We start from the raw sequence: 21,892 nt of genomic DNA, 5'->3' as shown, positions 1-21,892 counted from the left end.
GTTGAATGCTATTTTCGATGTAGTGTCCTGTCCAGCACTCGGATGACCTAAACACATTGGTTTCTCTCATGAACAGAATCAGCGAGCAGACGCCAGTGGCGCATACAAAACAAATTCCCCTCACCAATAATCTGGCAAAAGGCTTTTTCCCTGACAACAAAGAGTAAACAGCAGCACTTAGCGACATCTCAAGAACCTAATTGCCTATTAAGCACTATCGAGTCCTACTTTATTCTGCTGCCTCTGTTGGGGGCTCCCATCCCTCGAGACGCAGCTTGACTGTAAACATAAGATGAGCATGAGCCCGCTTAAGGTGCTCCCATGCTTACCTAACAGCATGTCACATGTTGTCACACAACTTATTTTGTCCTCCTATATCTTTTTTTCCTCAGAGCTTCCCGAAAACCTTTTTTTCCCCCCACATCTCCCTGCATTAGTTATTCATGAACAAAGCTGTGCTGTAATTGAGTTAAAACAGTCTTTTGCTTCTGTGCTTCTCAGGCTTGACAGATGAGAAAGTGAAGGCCTACCTCTCTCTGCACCCGCAGATGCTGGATGACTTTGTGCTGGAGAGTGTGAGCGCCGAGACGTTGGACAGATGGTTGAAGAGGAAGACCAGCAGCAGGCCTGCAGGTACAACCACTGACACACACGCACATTCAAACTTTTCGGCATTACTCTGACATCATGACTGGATCTGCTCATTTCAATTTATTATAACTTCTGTCATGTGTTCCTTTGGTTTCATGTTTTTGAGCATACATGCTCCAGAATAAGTCAAGCATAAATCGGGCTGTCTTAAAATTCCATGTAACTTTTAGTTTGCTTAACCCCTCCCTCCTTAAAGGACACATTTTAATGTATTCACACTTGTTCTTACTCTCTGTAACGTACAACTAACTGACTGATACAACCAAAAAAAATCAAAGAGGAACTCAACCCCAGATGTTAAAACTTCCTGTTATAACGTAAATGCACAAATCTTTTTACTTGATGCTGCTTAATTAAATACACAAAATATTTATTCTAAAAATACCATTAAAATACTGCATCTACCCGCCCTTTTTTAAACGGACGAATGGAGTTGTGGCCATCAGTGTCTGTTGTGGCGGCAAGTCCTGAACTTGTTTGTGGAAAACTGGAGGCTGCCCTTTGTCACTTATTCTGTTCATAACCTATATGGATAGAATATCTAGGCATAGCCGAGGCATTTAAAAACCCATCAAAAAATCAGAATACAGAACTATGACGTCTGTAGTAAATGTTTCTCATGATCATAGTGCGTCTTCAGAGTAATTTCTGGAGTGTGTCTTTCTGTTTTTCTGTTCCTCTTTTCTACTCAAACGGTCTTGTGGGTGGGGCTAGAATATTTCCTTTTTTTCATTGGGTTCTTTTACTTAGCAGCAAGGGGCTGGACAAACATTGACGTTAACAGAAACAATTGTGTAGGCTATATTATAGCTTTGTGTTCATTTAAACTCGCCCAGATTTCTCACCGACTAAGTCACTTTGTAAATAAATTGAGATGAGATCATCATTATTTCAGTAATTATTCGTTTTGTGTTTTGTCTAGTGTTGTGACATGGGGTTATGTAAAATGGGTGCCTTGGCGCAATACATGGTGTACTTTTGAGAGGACTGTTGTCTGCTTGGTATGTTAGCGGTTGGAGCCCCACCAGTTTTCTCTTCATATAAAAAATGCCACTGCACCAAAACACTTTTCCTGGAGTGAACCCGTGTGCACTTTTTGGGAGCCATTACTTTATTATTTAGGTCTTTTTGTTCTGTAAAAATTCCTCACCTTCACATATTCTCCTTTTCCAAAGTGTATGATAGATAGAAGAAAGAGAGGGAACGGCCCTGTCGATTGTTTACAGGTTGTTGGATGTGTTTGAGCGGACCATGTTGAGTGTGTACCGCTCCGCACTCAGTGAGCTGTTTCCCAGACCAACGGCATCCATCAAGGGCCAACAGCGCTGGCGCACAGCCCAGTTGAGCTGCTGACGTCAGAGGCGTCCTCCAGAGACATGCAGCTTGGCTGAAGGGGGCCCAGGGGAGGAGGGGGGTGGGGGGCAGTAGGGGTTTGGGTTGTCGGCGGTGACAGCGAGGGCCCTGGCACTGGGTGTGTTGTCGCTAAAGAGGAAACTGGCATATGATAGATTTGTCACATTTTGTAGCAACTCTCTCTATACAAATAGAAGTGTGTCCGTTTCTTTAGGCCCATGGTGGTAATCAAATCCTCTGGCGCCAAATAGGAATAACTCACTGGAGTCATTCAGCTTGGGTCAGCGCAGCGGAATCAGAGCAGAACTTTATCACAGAGCAGTGAGGGAGAAGATGTGAGATCATTTTATGGAGGGATTTAGCCTGTTTAGTGCAAAAACATGAAGAGTACCAAACACCCTTTACACGTTCTGGCACTCAAAACACTGGAAGTTACTGCAATGGTAGTTGATGATGAGGCAGAAAGACTTTGGCAAAATCTGAATTTGGGCCCCCCTAACCCTAAATTGTACATTGAAATAGTGATTGCTTTCTTAAAATTGGACCCTGAAGCAAATTATTCAAAATAGTTCAATTTGGATTGAAATCCCAACAAATTGGAGTTCCACCAACTCTGGATTTGTGTCACAGCTATTGCCAATCCGAATTTTACAGTGTTTTTCTCTTTTTCCATCTGCTTTTTTCTCAGATAAAACCTACCACGATTAAATACTCTTCCTGTTGCTCCTTAACATATTGAAAACATATTGTTAATTGTGGCACATGTTAGTTTTTACGAAAAACAAATACAGTAGGAAAAATCTGCTGTGTTTGTGTTGTAATCCTCCGAGTGATTGTGAGGCCTTGACCTGAAATACCAGAGACAGTGTTAGGTAAAACTAGATCTTAAAGATTTGAAGGCAGCAGAGCATTTAATAAAATGCCTAAGAAGAATTGATAATACATATATATGTTAGGTTTGCCGAAGTCGATGCATTGTCAGGGTCGTTGTCCGAGCCAAACCTTATTTGATGGCTTCTCCTTAGATTAAATACGCAGTATAATGAACATCATTGTGTTTGCTCCACATGCCTATTTAGTTCCCAAAGAATCAAGTTTCTGCAAGCAGTGCTGGCTTTAATGAAGTTGAATCTAATGTTAGGTTGGGCAGTACCAGTATAATTACTCTGACGTTTCTTTTTTGGTAAGCCATTTGGTGGTGCTGGGTTAGCCTTGAGAACAGGTCCATAAATTTAACGGGTGTAGCCTGTGCCTCAGCAAAGATTTTTATTTTTATTTTTTAGAGTTAGAGCATCCACACTTCATATCTTGGATATGTATTTTTCAAAATGAAATCAAATTGCACTTTTTGAAATAGTCTCTCTGATAGGGACTTAACTTCCTTCAAGCTTCCTTCACAGAACCTAGTAGAACTATTTGTTATCCTACCAACAGTTCACATGAACATTTTGTCCAGTCCCATGAGGTTCTTAAAATAGTACCTGAATACTCTCAGCTGTTAATTGATTTTAAGGTCCAAAAATTTTACTTCTTTTGCAGCCTTTGTCCTTCAAAAAAAAGAGGAACAATGTTTTATTCAAAATAGACTGAAAGTGACTGTCATGTGACAACTTTTTCTTTTGTTCTCTTTGCACATTTGTGGTAATTAAAGCAGCTGTTTTTCCATTTCGATGTCTCCATTTGTCATATTTTGGTGACACCTTTAAGAGCTGATGAGTTTTTTATATTGTTTCTAAGCTCCGCCAGCCTTGTCATCATGTGATCAATATTGAGTTAACCGCTTCCTGGAAGCAGTCCCTGCAGCGTGTCCCGTTCTTTTGGCTCATGTGATGGACAACATTGGATTACATCTGATTTACCCACAAGTGTGTGTGAGTGTGTATGAGAGAAGGGAGAGAGAGAGAGACAGAGAGAAAGAGAGAGAGAGCGCGAGAGAGAGAGAAATACTAATGCAGATTCTATTTTGTACGTAGTAACACAAATGCATGATTTCCTGTTTAAGCATACAAATTTGTTGCTTAGTATTGACCATTGTATTCATCTCATAGGTTTTTATTTTGTTTTGTTGCGTGTTAATTTTATTATTCACAGATATTTATTATTAGTGATCGTGCCCGGTCCCTATCCCCAACGGATAGCAGGGGTTCACTGTGGTTCTGTATAACTGTGATAATTTAAATCAGGACGGTTATCTGTCCATCCCAATCCTCCTTTGAAAAAGTGCTTGAAAAATGTGTATTCTGTTTCGGATTAGACTGTTTCAACTGAGCCTAAAGGGCAAGCGTGTTAAGCAGCTGATTCCCCATTTTAGTTCAGAGTGTGGATGGCAGTGACACAGAGACAAAGATGTGTTTGTGTGGCATGCCCCAATTCCACATACCCCCCACTGGTGGGATAAGAGCTCCGTCTCACCTGCAGGGCTTGTGATCAGGGAGAGGGAGGAGATGCGGGTGCTCATGCCAGCATAACACAACACCCTTTTGGTTCTTCAAATGCTGGAAAAGATTACACAAAAACATTATCAACGAGATGTGAGGCTCTGTTCGAAATGAAGCCTGTTGTCTAATTAGCTAATAATTAAGTGAGGCATAAATGTGTGGCGTGAAATGTGCTGCAGTTTTAAAAATATGGAAAGCATAATTAATTGTTGCCAATTTTTGCCATAACAAATTAATCTATTCAAGAGGCTGGACTTTCAGAATTACAAAACCTTTAAAAACCGTTAAAGACACATTGTAACTTACAATAAAATGTGTACAAAATGTTAACTTTGTTGCATAAAACGTTGATGAATACCCATCACCAATGTCCCCATCGGTTTATCATCCCCGATCCCTTGTGAAAGCGAGCAAACATAGCGATTGTATAGCCAATGAATACAGATAAATGTGGTTTCTATTGTGTGTTAGTTGATGATTAACAAATATTGTGTGACAGCAACAGTTTGTGAGGTCAAGGGAGGTCGATTTGCTCCACCTTTGCTAGTCGGAACTCCAACTCATGGGTGGCATTCTTTTGCATTTTTCAAAGATGGAGTTCTGTGATTTCCAATTTGCCAGATTCCTGAAATGCAGCAGGACATCATCTAGAGTTAGTATGTCCTCCATAAACGAGATCAATTAAAGACCACCACTTGGCTGACACATAGAGCGCTGAGTCAGTCTGGCCGGTTTGTGTCCTGTGGGGGATTTTATGTAACCGTGGCAGCAGATCAATAAAGCTCCCGTCAATGATCCTGCAAGTTAGACTCAGCCGACTGAGGGATTATGCAGAGTTAAAAGGTCTCCGTCCAGAGTAGTGGACACACACCTTCTCATTCATGTTAGTGTCTCATCGATACTTCACCAGCTTTTACCATACCGAATGTAATTTTGGATGGACGGATTTGGACAAATTTCTAAGAAAAGGCCTGCCGTCAGTTTAGTGTTTACTGAAAGCATGGACGATTCTTGAAAATAGGGGTTGCCATTAGAATGGTCTAGTTGTCATCAGTGTTGGGAACGTGGACGCTCGGGACTCTATTTTTGTAGCCGGCACATGCGGATATGCTGGCGTATCCTGATTTTCATGCAGGCACAACCCTCATTGTGCCCTGGGAATTTTTGCTTGACCATTCTGGACTGAGGTTCATGTTACAGCATAGTGTGGGTGTGTGCTTTGCCATGCGCTAAATTGCTAATAATTTGGTGGTTGAAAGTTGTCGAAGAGTCTGCTGGAATTCCATCTAAGTCCGGTGCAGTGGGGAGACCAATGGCCTAACGCAATTTTGGTGAATTTGATCGGAGAAGATGCAGACAGATTCTGAGGTACATGGATTTCATTATATTTTGTTCATAAATATGAAAGCAAACAGACTGCCTGAAAGAAAGATTTTTTTTCTTAATTTTCTCAAAGGCTTTGCATTCTTTAAGTGGACCCCCTCCTCCCGTCTTCTGTTTGACGTCACACATGGCCAGGAGTTCACTCTAAAATAGCTCTCACGGCTAAGTTAGGAAACTAAGAGAGGCATGTTTAAAACAGCAAACAATGTGGCCGGCTGTAATTCTTTCTTCACATGCACAGAGGGTTGTTTCAAAGCTTGCACCAGCTTGAGTCAGTAAGATTTCGTCTCTCCAGTGCACCCGAGGCTTTTCATGGTTGGATCACATGAACCGTTATCAAAGAGATCGGAGCCGTTTCTGCTCTCGTGCTCTGTTGACTCATGTGCACTGAAAACTGTTCAAACTGTGTGAATGATTTTATTTTCATCCCAAGTAGCTCTCCCAGAGTATAAATCCAGTAACTGTTATCATTGGCTATCATTAAATATCGTCAATGTCCAAAGTCAATTTTCATGTGTTTGACTGTCTACTCAATAGCCTCAAATCCCTTCTGGAATTTGCTGTAGAGCTCTCGGAATTTTGTACTTGTCAAGTAAAATGATTTCTCTCTGGATTTTACTTTTAATAGCAACATAATTGCAACAAATGTCTCCCTGAGTAAAAGAAGAGGAAATATAAATCCACAATTTATGTGCAATTTGTAGTCCTTCTTTTAATTTACTCATTCACTTGTAATTTTGCATCCGGCACTGATAATTCACCCAGCCTTCAAACGGCAATTTCCTGTGGAGCCTTCTGTTATTTGCATTAATGCTGGAGAAAAAAAAAAAGAATGTATAGACTAACATCTGAGGATTGAGTTTTAGACCAACAAGTGCTTTGCCTTTTTGGCCTTAGTGCAGTTTGGGTCACGACTTGGCCTGGTCAGTGGAACACAACACTGAATGAGTTCATCGGTGAAATTACAAGTTGATTGTGACTCGTGAGTGACTGTTCACCAAGTTGCTCACATCAAGTGTTTCCAGACATTACGTTCAATAGCCAACCAATTACTCACACATGTAGCAGTGGCAAGGAAAGTCCACCAGATTTATGACCAATACTAGCATACAAATTTCTAATTAAAGACAACTTTTGTAGATGAAGACATAACCTTGCTCCCAAAAATCATTTTTCAGTTCACATTGCCCCGATATAATTCTTTGGCGGGAGTGGCGACTACAGGGTGGTCACATGTGAGTCATTTGCTCCTAAAATGTGTCTAACCAGTGGTTGACTTGCATAACAAAGCAGTTGACTAAAAATAAAAGTTGTTGTTAAGTGCAGCTTGATTGTATAACTGGATCTCCTTTATTCCTGTAAATTATTACCATGGAATTATTATTATTGATAACACCTACAGTTTTGCTACACACATTATATTCTTGGTTCTGTTCTGTACATGTGGAAATATAATCTAGCTCTAATCTAGTCCATAATTGTGCTCTGGCTGTTTGGTTTCTCCAAATGTCCAGTATGACTTGACCTTGTAGTGAGCTAGTTTCTCCCTGGGGGTGTTGCTCGGTTTAATGTCTAGTTGGTGAAATGTTTCGAGGGTCAAGTTTTTCTATATGACACCCCAAAGAAGTCCAGTTGCTCCAGATTCAATACTTCAAGAATGTCCTTTGCGCAAGTATTGAGTTCTCTTCACTATCGGGTCCTAAAAATATTTACTAGCATTTTACTTACCAGTTGAAATGTACTACTTTAACCAAATTGTTGTGGAGCCTAAATGTTTTTTGCGGCGTTAAGGGGTGACTTATAGCGTAGAAAATGATTACTTGAACAATGACACACCCAATAAGCCCCTCAATAGTCAGACAATGAAACATTCAGACTAAGATCATGAAAGACCAACTGGGTTAGCGGCTCGGTAATCTTATACAAAAAGCGAATTTGCTTTTCATGGATGTATTGTCATTTTGTGTAATGTGTTTGTTTTCTCTTTACAGATGACACATCATCTAAAGAGGTCAGCAGGGTATGTTTTGTCTCATTGTAAACATATACTTTCATATATTGAGTGTTTAGTAAGTAAAATGGCAAAAGTTTGCAGATTTTGTGTGATTTCTCACAAAGGGTTTAAAGGCAGTTAAGAGGGTTATATTTATTGGTACACACCTGTGTCGGAGAAATTTCCCTTGTGCAGCCACACTGAGCTCACATTTTATTTTGACGCCTCTCTGCCCACTGGAGTCAGTATCTCAGATGGCTCAGTGGGATTCATGACCTTAATGAAAGGGACTTACAAAGTCGTATAGGCAGAAAAAAATGAGGGTCACTCAACCTTTGGATGCGTCATCCATACGTCTGTGCAAACAGGATGTGGGAGGGTGGAATGAATCCCTAGAGGGAAGCTTTCTAGTGCGGCGCTCCCCCTGCCGCGCCCCCATCCTCACCCTCCCTGTAGGCGCAGACATGACAGGTTTTTGGCCCTGCGCAAGGCAGGAGGTCTGCCTGTTACATAAGCAAACTTTTAAGACGAATGTGAGCATCAAAGCCTTTTATCCTCAATGGCCTCCTCTCGGGATGCGGGTAGGTGATCCGGGTGAGGATGCGGGTAATGTGATAAAAGGTGTTTGTGAATAGTGGGAAGATCCAAGTTCATTCAACAACATTAAAAAGCTGCCAGTTGTTTTCTGTATTGTTGTTCACGCATGTCGGATGGTACGGAAATACGTTTTTTTGTGTGTGTGTCCAGCAGTACCAGGATGCAAACATGCAGGGTGTGGTGTATGAACTCAACAGCTACATGGAGCAGCGCCTGGACACTGGAGGAGACAACAAGCTGCTGCTCTATGAACTCTGCAACATCGTTAAAACAGGTATTAGGATTATTTATCATTTTGCATTAAAAAAAAAACCAGCAAGTTTAGACAACTTGAAAAGAATTTTTGTATCTTTGTCTTCCTGCAGCAACAAAAGCTGATGGATTTGCACTTTACTTTTTGGGAGAATGCAACAATGTAAGTGCAAAGAAGTGAAGTATAGTTTTGTGTTTGAGAGTTCCTTCACACTTTGTCATTTCTCTCCCATGCTTCCAAGCAGAGTTTATTGTTGTTCACCCCAACGAGGACCAAGGACGGTCCCCCAAGCCTTGTCCCTTCTGGCCCCATCGCATTTGGGACAACCATTGCAGCTCATGTTGCCAAGACTCGCAAAACACTCCTAGTAGAAGACATCATGGGGGTAAGGTTGTTATTTGTTAATCCATATTTTGTGAAAAATTAAAAAGGAAGTTGTTTTGTATTGCTGCATCGCTGGACCATAGTGAGCTAACTTTCCGGAATGACCTTCATTGTTCCAGGACGAGCGCTTCCCAGATGGCACAGGGCAGGACTCAGGGATCCGTGTTCATTCTGTCTTGTGCCTCCCCATCCTCACTGCCATTGGGGACCTCATCGCCATCCTGGAGCTGCGTCGGCACTGGGGAAAGGAGCCCTTCAACCTCAGCCACCAAGAGGTCAATTCCACTAAGATAAAACACACCAGATATGAAAGATAGAGCCTGGCCTAGTAGTCACTCCAGGCATTCGGATTTGTTTATTTTTACATGATAGTTCTTTTTATGAAACAAATACACTGCCAAGTGTAGACTAAACCTAAATATTAAGTCTTACTCAATTTATTGATTACTTATTATTGCTTTAAAGTGCACCAATTTTCTTTTTTTTTTTTTAATTTTAGGTTGCAACAGCAAACTTAGCGTGGGCCTCAGTTGCAATTCATCAAGTACAGGTGAGCAAATGTCCACAGGGACCTGTGCAAAAAAACCAGTTGCAATTATGATGTTCGTGGCATTGCTTTTTTTTTTCTGCACTACTGTTTTTAAATGGAAAAATCCACTGTGTACTGAAACGGCGTTGCAACTGGGCCCTGTCCAATCAGCTGAACTGTACATTCAACAAACAAGGTCTCCGAGGACGTCATTATGCCCCAGCACTGTTTTTATGTGAAACCATAGCGTAACACCTAGGAGAAACAGTGTCCCACTGCAGGACTGGCCACAGTGGGACTCTGTGAGCTGCATAGGACTGCGGCGCACGGCACTCCTGGGCTGGCTGCTTGCTGCAAAACACTGTCGCGAGACAGACGTGTTGGTGTGTTTGGAGTACAAGCAGGATGCTGCAATTGTGCTATGGGAAATGCAAGAGTCCACCTATGACCTGACCTACTTCGTCTTCTTCTTCTTGTAGGTGTGCCGAGGCCTCGCCAAACAGACTGAGCTCAATGACTTCCTACTAGATGTGTCAAAGTAAGAGTCACTCTTGACAGCACTATAATTTCACCTCTGCATTAGCATAATTACAAGCTAAGAATTTTTTTTTAAATTCCCTTTCATATCTTGAATGTTTTGTCAAACAAATCTTACCTGTCCTCTCCTCACAGAACATACTTTGATAATATTGTGGCAATAGATTCTCTACTTGAACACATTATGGTAAGTCTTCTTTTCTTTCATTAATTAATAGTACAAATAGTAAAACCAAAATTGTCTATTTGTTCTAATGGATAGCTTACTCACCAACAGCTTCATTCTCCAGGCTGTTAGGATCCTGAACTCTCTTTCCCCTTCTGCTATATTCTGTATGCACACTTGCTCCATTTTTGCTCCTCTTATTTATTGTGTTATTTGTTTATTTATTATTTCTTCATCACTCTCATTTATTCATTGTTTGTGCCTTCTTGTTTTTATTTTTTTTGTGTTGTTTACTTGTATGTATATCGTGTACTATGTCTTGTCACCGTGGGATAGTGGGAACGTAATTTCGATTTCTTTGTGTGTCTTGGCATGGGAAGAAATTGACAATAAAGCAGACTTTGACTTTGTTTTCATTACAGATATATGCAAAAAACCTGGTGAATGCCGACAGATGTGCACTCTTCCAGGTAGATCAAAACAACAAAGAACTGTATTCTGACCTGTTCGATATCGGTGAGGAGAAAGAAGGCAGGCCGGTCTTTAGGAAAACCAAAGAAATTAGGTGTGTGACATCACCTTTCTGCCAGCTGCTACACATTCATCCATCTTTGACTTTTTTATATTCTCAATCTGATAAACATCTGCCATGTTAATCGAGTGATCCCCTCTCATATGTTCCTGTAGGTTTTCTATAGAGAAAGGAATAGCTGGTCAAGTGGCTCAGACAGGGGAAGTCTTAAATATCCCAGATGCCTATGCAGACCCGCGGTTTAACCGGTAAGCGGCCGAAACGTCTTTTCATTGAACAGCAACCAATGCATTAAACTGACTTTGTGATGGTTGGATCTTATTTGCCAGAGAGGTGGACCTGAAAACAGGTTACACCACGCGGAACATCCTGTGCATGCCCATCGTGAGCAGGGGGACTGTTATCGGAGTAGTGCAGATGGTGAATAAGTTAAGCGGTAGTGCCTTCACTAAAACAGATGAGAACAACTTCAAGATGTTTGCTGTCTTCTGTGCCCTGGCCTTACACTGTGCAAATGTGAGTTGGTGCACACCTACGCTCATTTACAGCCACTTATCAATGAAAAATATTTCACAGCATAGATTCATAATGGCAAGACTCCCTTACCGAAGTGTTGATTAGTTTTAGAATTTGAATGATTGTTGCTGTGAGTTAATGTGGTCTTTGATCGAAGCTATATGGACAAAAGCATTGCTACACGAGCAGGATGAGCCAGCTGGAACAATTTTAGAGTGTGTGGAACTGTTTGCTTGTTATTTGTATCAAACTCTATTAAACTCATCCAACTGTCTTTTCTGGACCATGCTGGAGTAGTGAAATTGTTCCCACAATAAAGAAAATGAGGTATTCAAAATGCGTTGCTAAGATTCTTGAAGGTGTGTTTCAATACTTTTGTCCATATGTTTTGGATTTGTCAGAAATGGATTGCCAGTACTGAATTTTCACAATTGGTTCTACTTTAATAGTTGCTATTGCTTGTGTTTTGGTTTTTTTCTTTTTTTCATGAAGACTTTTTTGTGATTTTCCCGTGTGTGTTTTCTGCATAGATGTACCATCGAATTCGCCACTCTGAATGCATTTACAGAGTGACAATGGAAAAACTGTCTTACCACAGCATCTGCACCTCAGAAGAATGGAAAACCCTCACTCAGCTCAACCTTCCCACTCCCATTTATAAAGAGATCGAAATGTGAGTCTTCAAATGCTTTATGGCCTTCACCTCATGAGGCCTGCAGAAATGTACTAGTGGTTCTGTGTACGGTGCTGAATGGATTCCAGTCCTCATTTCATCTGTGTTGCCACCAAGTTGTTTTACATACAAAACATAGAGTGAAAAATTCAAATGACATCCAGACAATTTTACAGACCAACCTGGCAAATGTGACTCCTCTTCCAGGTTTCACTTTGACATAAGTCCCTTTGAGGAGATCTGGCCTGCAGTTTTCATCTATATGGTTCACAGCTCCTGTGGAAAGACTAGGTAAAGTACTGCAGAGCTGTTAAGGTGCCGGCATCTGATTTAAGGGTCATTTTATATTTGTCTCTTTTCTGGTTGGGTCTAGCTTTGAGCTGGAGAAGCTGTGTCGATTCACTATGTCTGTACGCAAAAACTACCGGCGTGTGCCCTACCACAACTGGAAGCACGCCGTGACCGTGGCCCACTGTATGTATGCCATCCTACAGAAGACCCCTGAAACCTTCACAGAGCTTGAGGTCCGCTGCTCACTTTAAAAAAAAATCATATTTTAAAATAACATGAAATGAGTCTGTAGTGTGTGGCTGATAACTCTTATCCTTTCATTTACAGAAGAAGGGACTCTTGATAGCCTGCCTTTGTCATGATCTGGACCATCGAGGGTACAGCAACACTTATCTGCAGAAATTTGACCACCCACTGGCTGCTCTCTACTCCACCTCCACCATGGAGCAGCATCACTTCTCTCAGACTGTTTCCATTTTGCAGGTAAAGCTCTACTATGCGACATCAACTTTAAGTCGACAGACAAATTATGCATAATCCCAGTGGCACAGCTAAAGGTTTGCAGTTCTAGGATCAGACCAGACGGTGATGCTGCCAGGCATACAGTTGCAATGATTTTTATTTGGCAATTTGTTTTTTAATAGGGATATAACAATTTACCCAAGCCGCAATTCGATTCAATTTTTGGTTCCCATTTCAATTCTATATTTTGAAATATAGGTATATATTTTTTTGGTTAGGGGTTAGGGTTGGGTTTGGGACCCAGTCATGGCTCACCGCACGTCGCTGCAAGTACAGCATATACCTTCCATGTCTTACAAGCCAGGGTGCCACAGTGTAGTGGTTAGTTCGCTGGACTCTGGTCCCAGTGATGTGAGTTCAAATGGCCGCGGGATCTTTAACCTTTTCGCCTGGAAAACTTTGCAACATAGTTGCTTGGTGCTCCCCCATAAAACCATTTTGGCATTGATCTTGTAGTCTATTCGCTTGTTAAGTGCTCGATAAGACCATATATTTTGCCTTGCTTGTAAGCCAGGTTTCCATAGTGTAGTGGTTAGGTCTCTGGATCCTGAACCCAGTGACGCAAGTTCTAATCTCAGAGGGACATCAAAGTTTTTATCCTGAAAAATATTATGCCACACTATTCGCTTGTTAGCTGCTCAATAAAACCATATATCCTGCATGCAATACAAGCCATGGTTCCATAGTGCAGTGGTCAGTCCTCTGCCCTCAGAACCCAGCAGTACAATTTCAAATCTTAGTGGAACTTCAAACATTTTATCCTGGACAAATTTGCACCAAAGTTGCTCATGTGCTACCCCACAAAACTATATACATCTCTAAGAATTAGAGTTGGGAATCGGGTTAGGGTTAGGCGGTAAGGCTTAGGGGTTAAGTCCAGTCCTCGAGGGCCGTATTCCGACATGTTTTCCAAGTTTCCCTCGTTAAACACACCTGTGCAGGAGCCTGATCATTGAATCAGGTGTGTTTAACGAGGGAAACTTGGAAAACATGGAGGAATGCGGCCCTCGAGGACTGGACTTGGACACCCCTGATTTAGGGTTAGGGGTTAGGGTTAGGGGTTAGGTGGTTAGGCTTAGGGTTTAGGGTTTAGGGTTAGGGTTTGGGTAAGGGGTTAGGGTTAAGGGTTAGGGTTAGGGATTAGGGTTGGATTTGGGCCCGGCATGGAGCTCACCGCACGCCACTGCTAGTACAGCATATACCATCCATGTCTTACAAGCCAGCATGCCATAGTGTAGTGGTTAATGTTCTGGACTCTGATCCCTGTGGTGTGGGTTCAAATCTCAGTTGCAACTTGGACCTTTTAGCCTGGAAAAATTTGCTGTTCAATAAAACCATATATCTTGCATTTCTTACAAGCCAGGTTTCCATAGTGTAATGCTTCATGCTATGGACTCTGAACCCAGCACCCTGAGTTCAAATCTCAGGGGCCTTCAAACGTTTTATCCTGGAAACTTTTGCAACATAGTTGCTCGTGTGCTACCCCGTAAACCATATACCTCCGTTGGGGTTGGAATAGAGTTAAGGCAAGGGTTGGGTTTTGGCTTATGTTTAGGGTTAGGCGTTAGGGTTTAGGGTTAGGCGGTTAGGGTTAGGTTTGGGATAGGGTTAAGGGTTAGGGTTTAGGGCTAGGGTTTACATTTAGGGTTAGGGTTAGAGTTAGGCGGTTAGGGTTTAGGGTGAGAGGTTAGGGTTGGGTTTGGGCCCGGCAACTGCTAGTACAGACATACCTTCAATACCTTAGAAGCCAGGGTGCCATAGTGTAGGGGTTAGTGCTCTGGACTCTAATCCCTGTAGTGTGAGTTCAAATCTCAGTAGGAACTCTGAATTTTTAGCCTGGAAAACTTTGCAACACAGTTGCTTGGTGTTCCCCCACAAAACCATTTTGGCATTTATCCGACTATTCGCTTGTTAGCTGATCAATGAAACCACATATCTTGAATGCTGTACTAGCCAGTGTTCCATAGTGTAGTGGTTAGTACTCTGTACTCTGATGCCACTGATGTAAGTTCAAATCTCAGTGGAAAGTTAAACTTTTTAGCCTGGAAAAATTTGCAACATATCTATACTATTCGCTTGGTAGCTGATCGATAAAACCATATATCTTGCATGCTTTGTAAGCCCGGTTTCCATAGTGTAGTGCATAGTACACTGAACTCTGAAGCCATCAGACCGAGTTTAAATCTCAGAAGTACTTCTAACATTTTATCCTGAAAAATATTGCAATATACTATTTGCTTGTTAGCTGCTCAATAAAACCATATATCCTGCATGACATACAAGACAGGGTTACATAGTGTAGTGGTTAGTCCTCTGGACGCTAAACCCAGCGAACTGAGTTCAAATCTCAGAAGGACTTAAGACATTTTATCCTGGAAAAATTTGCAAAATTGTTGCTCGTCTGCCACCCCATAAAAACCTTATACCTCCCTAAGGGTTAGCGTTGGCCTTGGGAATATAGGAAGTCCCAATTTTTCCAGGATAAAATGTTTGAAGTACCTCTGAGATTTGAACTAAGGTCACTGGGATCAGAGGACTAACCACTACACCAGGGGTGTCGAACTCCAGTCCTCGGGGACTGCGTTCCAATATGTTTTCCAAGTTAACCTCGTTAAACACACCTGAGTGAAAAGATCAGTTCATTTTCAGGTTCTGCAGGAGCCTAACTTTTGACACAGGTGCACTTAACGAGGGAACCTTGGAAAACATGTTGGAATGCGGCCCCTGAGGACTGGAGTTTGACACCCCTGCCCTAAACCCTAACCGCCTAACTCTAACCCTAACCCTAAATGTAATCCCTAACCCTAACCCCTAACCTAACCCTAACCGCCTAACCCTAGACCCTAATCGCCTAACCCTAAACAAAAGCCAAAACCCAAACCTTGCCTTAACCCTATTCCAACCCCAACGGAGGTTAGGGTTAGGGTTAGGGTTTGTGTTAGGCTTAGGCTTGCTCTGGCTCTGCTTAGGGTTAGGCTTGCTCTGGCTGTGTTTAGGATTAGGGTTAGGGTTTGTGTTAGGCTTAGGCTTGCTCTGGCTGTGCTTAGGGTTAGGCTTGCTCTTGCTGTGCTTAGGGTTAGGGTTAGGGTTTGTGTTAGGCTTAGGCTTGCTCTGGCTGTGCTTAGGGTTAGGCTTGCTCTTGCTGTGCTTAGGGTTAGGGTTAGGGTTTGTGTTAGGCTTAGGCTTGCTCTGGCTGTGCTTAGGGTTAGGCTTGCTCTTGCTGTGCTTAGGGTTAGGGTTAGGGTTTGTGTTAGGCTTAGGCTTGCTCTGGCTGTGCTTAGGGTTAGGCTTGCTCTTGCTGTGTTTAGGGTTAGGGTTAGGGTTTGTGTTAGGCTTAGGCTTGCTCTGCCTGTGCTTAGGGTTAGGCTTGCTCTTGCTGTGCTTAGGGTTAGGGTTTGTGTTAGGCTTAGGCTTGCTCTGGCTGTGCTTAGGGTTAGGCCTGCTCTTGCTGTGCTTAGGGTTAGGGTTTGTGTTAGGCTTAGGCTTGCTCTGGCTGTGCTTAGGGTTAGGCTTGCTCTTGCTGTGCTTAGGGTTAGGGTTTGTGTTAGGCTTAGGCTTGCTCTGGCTGTGCTTAGGGTTAGGCTTGCTATTGCTGTGCTTAGGGTTAGGGTTTGTGTTAGGCTTAGGCTTGCTCTGCCTGTGCTTAGGGTTAGGCTTGCTCTTGCTGTGCTTAGGGTTAGGGTTAGGGTTTGTGTTAGGCTTAGGCTTGCTCTGGCTGTGCTTAGGGTTAGGCTTGCTCTTGCTGTGCTTAGGGTTAGGGTTAGGGTTTGAGTTAGGCTTAGGCTTGCTCTGGCTGTGCTTAGGGTTAGGCTTGCTCTTGCTGTGCTTAGGGTTAGGGTTTGTGTTAGGCTTAGGCTTACTCTGGCTGTGCTTAGGGTTAGGCTTCCTCTTGCTGTGCTTAGGGTTAGGGTTAGGGTTTGTGTTAGGCTTAGGCTTGCTCTGGCTGTGCTAAGGGTTAGGCTTGCTCTTGCTGTGCTTAGGGTTAGGGTTTGTGTTAGGCTTAGGCTTGCTCTGGCTGTGCTTAGGGTTAGGCTTGCTCTTGCTGTGCTTAGGGTTAGGGTTAGGGTTTGTGTTAGGCTTAGGCTTGCTCTGGCTGTACTTAGGGTTAGGCTTGCTCTTGCTGTGCTTAGGGTTAGGGTTAGGGTTTGTGTTAGGCTTAGGCTTGCTCTGGCTGTGCTTAGGGTTAGGCTTGCTATTGCTGTGCTTAGGGTTAGGATTAGGGTTTGTGTTAGGCTTAGGCTTGCTCTGGCTGTGCTTAGGGTTAGGCTTGCTCTTGCTGTGCTTAGGGTTAGGGTTTGTGTTAGGCTTAGGCTTGCTCTGGCTTTGCTTAGGGTTAGGCTTGCTCTTGCTGTGCTTAGGGTTAGGGTTAGGGTTTGTGTTAGGCTTAGGCTTGCTCTGCCTGTGCTTAGGGTTAGGCTTGCTCTTGCTGTGCTTAGGGTTAGGGTTAGGGTTTGTGTTAGGCTTAGGCTTGCTCTGGCTGTGCTTAGGGTTAGGCTTGCTCTTGCTGTGCTTAGGGTTAGGGTTAGGGTTTGTGTTAGGCTTAGGCTTGCGCTGGCTGTGCTTAGGGTTAGGCTTGCTCTTGCTGTGCTTAGGGTTAGGGTTAGGGTTTAACCCTAACCCTAACCCTAAGCACAGCCAGAGCAAGCCTAAGCCTAACACAAACCCTAACCCTAACCCTAAACACAGCAAGAGCAAGCCTAACCCTAAGCACAGCCAGAGCAAGCCTAAGCCTAACACAAATCCTAACCCTAACCCTAAGCACAGCAAGAGCAAGCCTAACCCTAAGCACAGCCAGAGCAAGCCTAAGCCTAACACAAACCCTAACCCTAACCCTAAACACAGCAAGAGCAAGCCTAACCCTAAGCACAGCCAGAGCAAGCCTAAGCCTAACACAAACCCTAACCCTAACCCTAAGCACAGCAAGAGCAAGCCTAACCCTAAGCACAGCCAGAGCAAGGCTAAGCCTAACACAAACCCTAACCCTAAGCACAGCAATAGCAAGCCTAACCCTAAGCACAGCCAGAGCAAGCCTAAGCCTAACACAAACCCTAACCCTAACCCTAAGCACAGCAAGAGCAAGCCTAACCCTAAGCACAGCCAGAGCAAGCCTAAGCCTAACACAAACCCTAACCCTAAGCACAGCAATAGCAAGCCTAACCCTAAGCACAGCCAGAGCAAGCCTAAGCCTAACACAAACCCTAACCCTAAGCACAGCAAGAGCAAGCCTAACCCTAAGCACAACCAGAGCAAGCCTAAGCCTAACACAAACCCTAACCCTAACCCTAAGCACAGCAATAGCAAGCCTAACCCTAAGCACAGCCAGAGCAAGCCTAAGCCTAACACAAACCCTAACCCTAACCCTAAGCACAGCAAGAGCAAGCATAACCCTAAACACAGGCAGAGCAAGCCTAAGCCTAACACAAACCCTAACCCTAACCCTAAGCACAGCAAGAGCAAGCCTAACCCTAAGCACAGCCAGAGCAAGCCTAAGCCTAACACAAACCCTAACCCTAAGCACAGCAATAGCGAGCCTAACCCTAAGCACAGCCAGAGCAAGCCTAAGCCTAACATAAACCCTAACCCTAAGCACAGCAAGAGCGAGCCTAACCCTAAGCACAGCCAGAGCAAGCCTAAGCCTAACACAAACCCTAATCCTAACCCTAAGCACAGCAAGAGCAAGCCTAACCCGAAGCACAGCCAGAGCAAGCCTAAGCCTAACACAAACCCTAACCCTAACCATAAGCACAGCCAGAGCAAGCCTAAGCCTAACACAAACCCTAACCCTAACCCTAAGCACAGCAAGAGCAAGCCTAACCCTAAGCACAGCCAGCGCAAGCCTAAGCCTAACACAAACCCTAACCCTAAGCACAGCAAGAGCAAGCCTAACCCTAAGCACAGCCAGAGCAAGCCTAAGCCTAACACAAACCCTAACCCTAACCCTAAGCACAGCAAGAGCAAGCCTAACCCTAAGCACAACCAGAGCAAGCCTAAGCCTAACACAAACCCTAACCCTAAGCACAGCAAGAGCAGGCCTAACCCTAAGCACAGCCAGAGCAAGCCTAAGCCTAACACAAACCCTAACCCTAAGCACAGCAAGAGCAAGCCTAACCCTAAGCACAGGCAGAGCAAGCCTAAGCCTAACACAAACCCTAACCCTAACCCTAAGCACAGCAAGAGCAAGCCTAACCCTAAGCACAACCAGAGCAAGCCTAAGCCTAACAAACCCTAACCCTAACCCTAAGCACAGCAAGAGCAAGCCTAACCCTAAGCACAGCCAGGGCAAGCCTAAGCCTAACACAAACCCTAACCCTAATCCTAAGCACAGCAAGAGCAAGCCTAACCCTAAGCACAGCCAGAGCAAGCCTAAGCCTAACACAAACCCTAACCCTAACCCTAAGCACAGCAAGAGCAAGCCTAACCCGAAGCACAGCCAGAGCAAGCCTAAGCCTAACACAAACCCTAACCCTAACCATAAGCACAGCCAGAGCAAGCCTAAGCCTAACACAAACCCTAACCCTAACCCTAAGCACAGCAAGAGCAAGCCTAACCCTAAGCACAGCCAGCGCAAGCCTAAGCCTAACACAAACCCTAACCCTAACCCTAATTACAGCAAGAGCAAGCCTAACCCTAAGCACAGCCAGGGCAAGCCTAAGCCTAACACAAACCCTAACCCTAACCCTAAGCACAGCAAGAGCAAGCCTAACCCTAAGCACAGCCAGAGCAAGCCTCAGCCTAACACAAACCCTAACCCTAACCCTAAGCACAGCAAGAGCAAGCCTAACCCTAAGCACAGCCAGAGCAAGCCTAAGCCTAACACAAACCCTAACCCTAACCATAAGCACAGCCAGAGCAAGCCTAAGCCTAACACAAACCCTAACCCTAACCCTAAGCACAGCAAGAGCAAGCCTAACCCTAAGCACAGCCAGCGCAAGCCTAAGCCTAACACAAACCCTAACCCTAAGCACAGCAAGAGCAAGCCTAACCCTAAGCACAGCCAGAGCAAGCCTAAGCCTAACACAAACCCTAACCCTAACCCTAAGCACAGCAATAGCAAGCCTAACCCTAAGCACAGCCAGAGCAAGCCTAAGCCTAACACAAACCCTAACCCTAAACCTAAGCACAGCAAGAGCAAGCCTAACCCTAAGCACAGCCAGAGCAAGCCTAAGCCTAACACAAACCCTAACCCTAACCCGAAGCACAGCAAGAGCAAGCCTAACCCTAAGCACAGCCAGCGCAAGCCTAAGCCTAACACAAACCCTAACCCTAACCCTAACCCTAAGCACAGCAAGAGCAAGCCTAACCCTAAGCACAGCCAGAGCAAGCCTAAGCCTAACACAAACCCTAACCCTAACCTCCGTTGGGGTTGGAATAGGGTTAAGGCAAGGTTTGGGTTTTGGCTTATGTTTAGGGTTAGGCGATTAGGGTCTAGGGTTAGGCGGTTAGGGTTAGGTTAGGGGTTAGGGTTAGGGTTTGTGTTAGGCTTAGGCTTGCTCTGGCTGTGCTTAGCGTTAGGCTTGCTCTTGCTGTGCTTAGGGTTAGGGTTAGGGTTTGTGTTCGGCTTAGGCTTGCTCTGGCTGTGCTTAGGGTTAGGCTTGCTCTTGCTGTGCTTAGGGTTAGGCTAGGGTTCTGATAGGTAACCGGTCCATGGCGCAAAAAAGGTTGGGGACCGCTGCTCTTAAAGACCATCGTTGAGGATATAGTGCTTGGACAAATGGTCAACAGATCTGTGATGGTTAAAACTCTTGTCAATCTCTTGTAGTCTAGCTGAACTGAACGCCTCATAAGTGGAGCCTTTGCTTTTTTATTGATCTCTTTGTTTCTCATAGCTGGAAGGGCACAATATTTTCTCCAACCTGAATTCCAGCGAGTACGAACAGGTGCTTGAGATCATCCGAAAGGCCATCATCGCCACGGACCTGGCCCTTTACTTCAATAACCACCAGCAACTGTCAGAGCTTCTCACCTCAGGTGGTCTCGATTTTAACAACCATTCACACAGGTGAGACCATGGTCGGGGAAATCCTTGGAATCCTTGAAATCCTTGAGGCTTTCAAGTTGTCCTGTTTTGGTTCCTACATTTAAAGAGTCCTCACTCATCTTTTTAATTCAGTGCCTTGTATCTTGATTATATTACAGCAGTTTACTTGTTGCCTTCAAATTGTTGTCTGTATTGGCATTCAGGCAGAAGGATGGAAAAATTGGGGTTTACAGTCACAACATCTTGGTTTGAATTTATTTTGGAAGATCTTTGACAGAGAATTTACGTATATAATACAGATAGGTTGTACACACAGACACACTAGTGAACAGTATATCAGCACTCAAGGCGATAACGTAGCTTTGCTCGCCTCCAGGGACCGTGTGATTGGTCTGATGATGACAGCATGTGACCTGTGTTCTGTAACTAAGCAATGGCCGATCACACGACTCACAGCCAATGACATCTATGCTGAATTCTGGGCCGAGGTACAACACCATACAAGTTTAGATTAATGTGTTTCAAGACTTTCAATCTATGTGAACGTTTATTATATACACGTATGCCATCTTTTGCTTTCCCACAGGGAGATGAGATGAAGAAGATTGGGATGCAACCCATTTCAATGATGGATCGAGACAAGAAGGATGAAGTCCCTCAAGGCCAAGTAAGACCGCTCACTTACGCACTTACGCTTATCGCCAGCTCCTTAAAAACAAGGTTACAATTTGAATTTAAAATTCAATTGCATTCAATTGCTATACAGTCTAAACTCGATAACACACTCACAAAACACACACACTGTTGTTTAATTAGAATAAGGCATATAGACAGGCATCATATTTTTTTCACAGCCACTTCAATGTTCTTACATTTTGTGAAATAGTTTTTTAATATTCTGCATTTATAGGTGGGATTCTACAATGCTGTAGCAATTCCATGTTATACGACTCTCGCAGATCTTTTCCCTCCATCCAGTCCACTTCTAAAAGCCTGCAAGTAAGGATCTTATCATACTTTTAGTCTCACAGCCTCTAAAGGGATCTATTGTTTTGTTTGAGATGTTTGAGTGTGATGCTAAACCAGGTGATGTGTG

At 43.7% G+C, this 21,892-nt stretch overlaps 1 protein-coding gene across 10 annotated transcripts in view; it reads left to right on the top strand.

The window, feature by feature from the left end:
* pde10a (phosphodiesterase 10A) overlaps positions 1 to 21,892 on the top strand; it is a 46,691-nt gene that overhangs the window by 22,590 nt on the left and 2,209 nt on the right. For 3 of the 10 annotated variants that reach the window (XM_088385034.1, XM_088385036.1, XM_088385037.1), the window contains 20 exons: positions 502 to 633; positions 7,817 to 7,845; positions 8,566 to 8,689; positions 8,781 to 8,830; positions 8,913 to 9,053; positions 9,172 to 9,327; positions 9,552 to 9,602; positions 10,061 to 10,119; positions 10,254 to 10,305; positions 10,707 to 10,849; positions 10,972 to 11,064; positions 11,146 to 11,332; positions 11,863 to 12,005; positions 12,213 to 12,296; positions 12,379 to 12,529; positions 12,624 to 12,779; positions 20,645 to 20,817; positions 21,173 to 21,284; positions 21,383 to 21,463; positions 21,707 to 21,795. In XM_088385034.1, coding sequence (XP_088241160.1) covers positions 502 to 633; positions 7,817 to 7,845; positions 8,566 to 8,689; positions 8,781 to 8,830; positions 8,913 to 9,053; positions 9,172 to 9,327; positions 9,552 to 9,602; positions 10,061 to 10,119; positions 10,254 to 10,305; positions 10,707 to 10,849; positions 10,972 to 11,064; positions 11,146 to 11,332; positions 11,863 to 12,005; positions 12,213 to 12,296; positions 12,379 to 12,529; positions 12,624 to 12,779; positions 20,645 to 20,817; positions 21,173 to 21,284; positions 21,383 to 21,463; positions 21,707 to 21,795 — 2,206 coding nt within the window. Of the gene's footprint in view, positions 1 to 501; positions 634 to 5,671; positions 5,811 to 7,816; positions 7,846 to 8,565; positions 8,690 to 8,780; positions 8,831 to 8,912; positions 9,054 to 9,171; positions 9,328 to 9,551; positions 9,603 to 10,060; positions 10,120 to 10,253; positions 10,306 to 10,706; positions 10,850 to 10,971; positions 11,065 to 11,145; positions 11,333 to 11,862; positions 12,006 to 12,212; positions 12,297 to 12,378; positions 12,530 to 12,623; positions 12,781 to 20,644; positions 20,818 to 21,172; positions 21,285 to 21,382; positions 21,464 to 21,706; positions 21,796 to 21,892 lie in introns of those variants that run through there. The other 7 variants (XM_088385032.1, XM_088385038.1, XM_088385035.1 and 4 more) reach the window with 6 other exon arrangements.

The sequence above is a fragment of the Syngnathus floridae genome, chromosome 9 (assembly GCF_059516105.1).
Source record: "Syngnathus floridae isolate MCC-2025c chromosome 9, RoL_Sflo_1.0, whole genome shotgun sequence".
NCBI lineage: Eukaryota > Metazoa > Chordata > Actinopteri > Syngnathiformes > Syngnathidae > Syngnathus > Syngnathus floridae.
The sequence above is the reverse complement of the archived record's forward strand: the minus strand, read 5'-3'. Positions and strand labels throughout refer to the sequence as shown.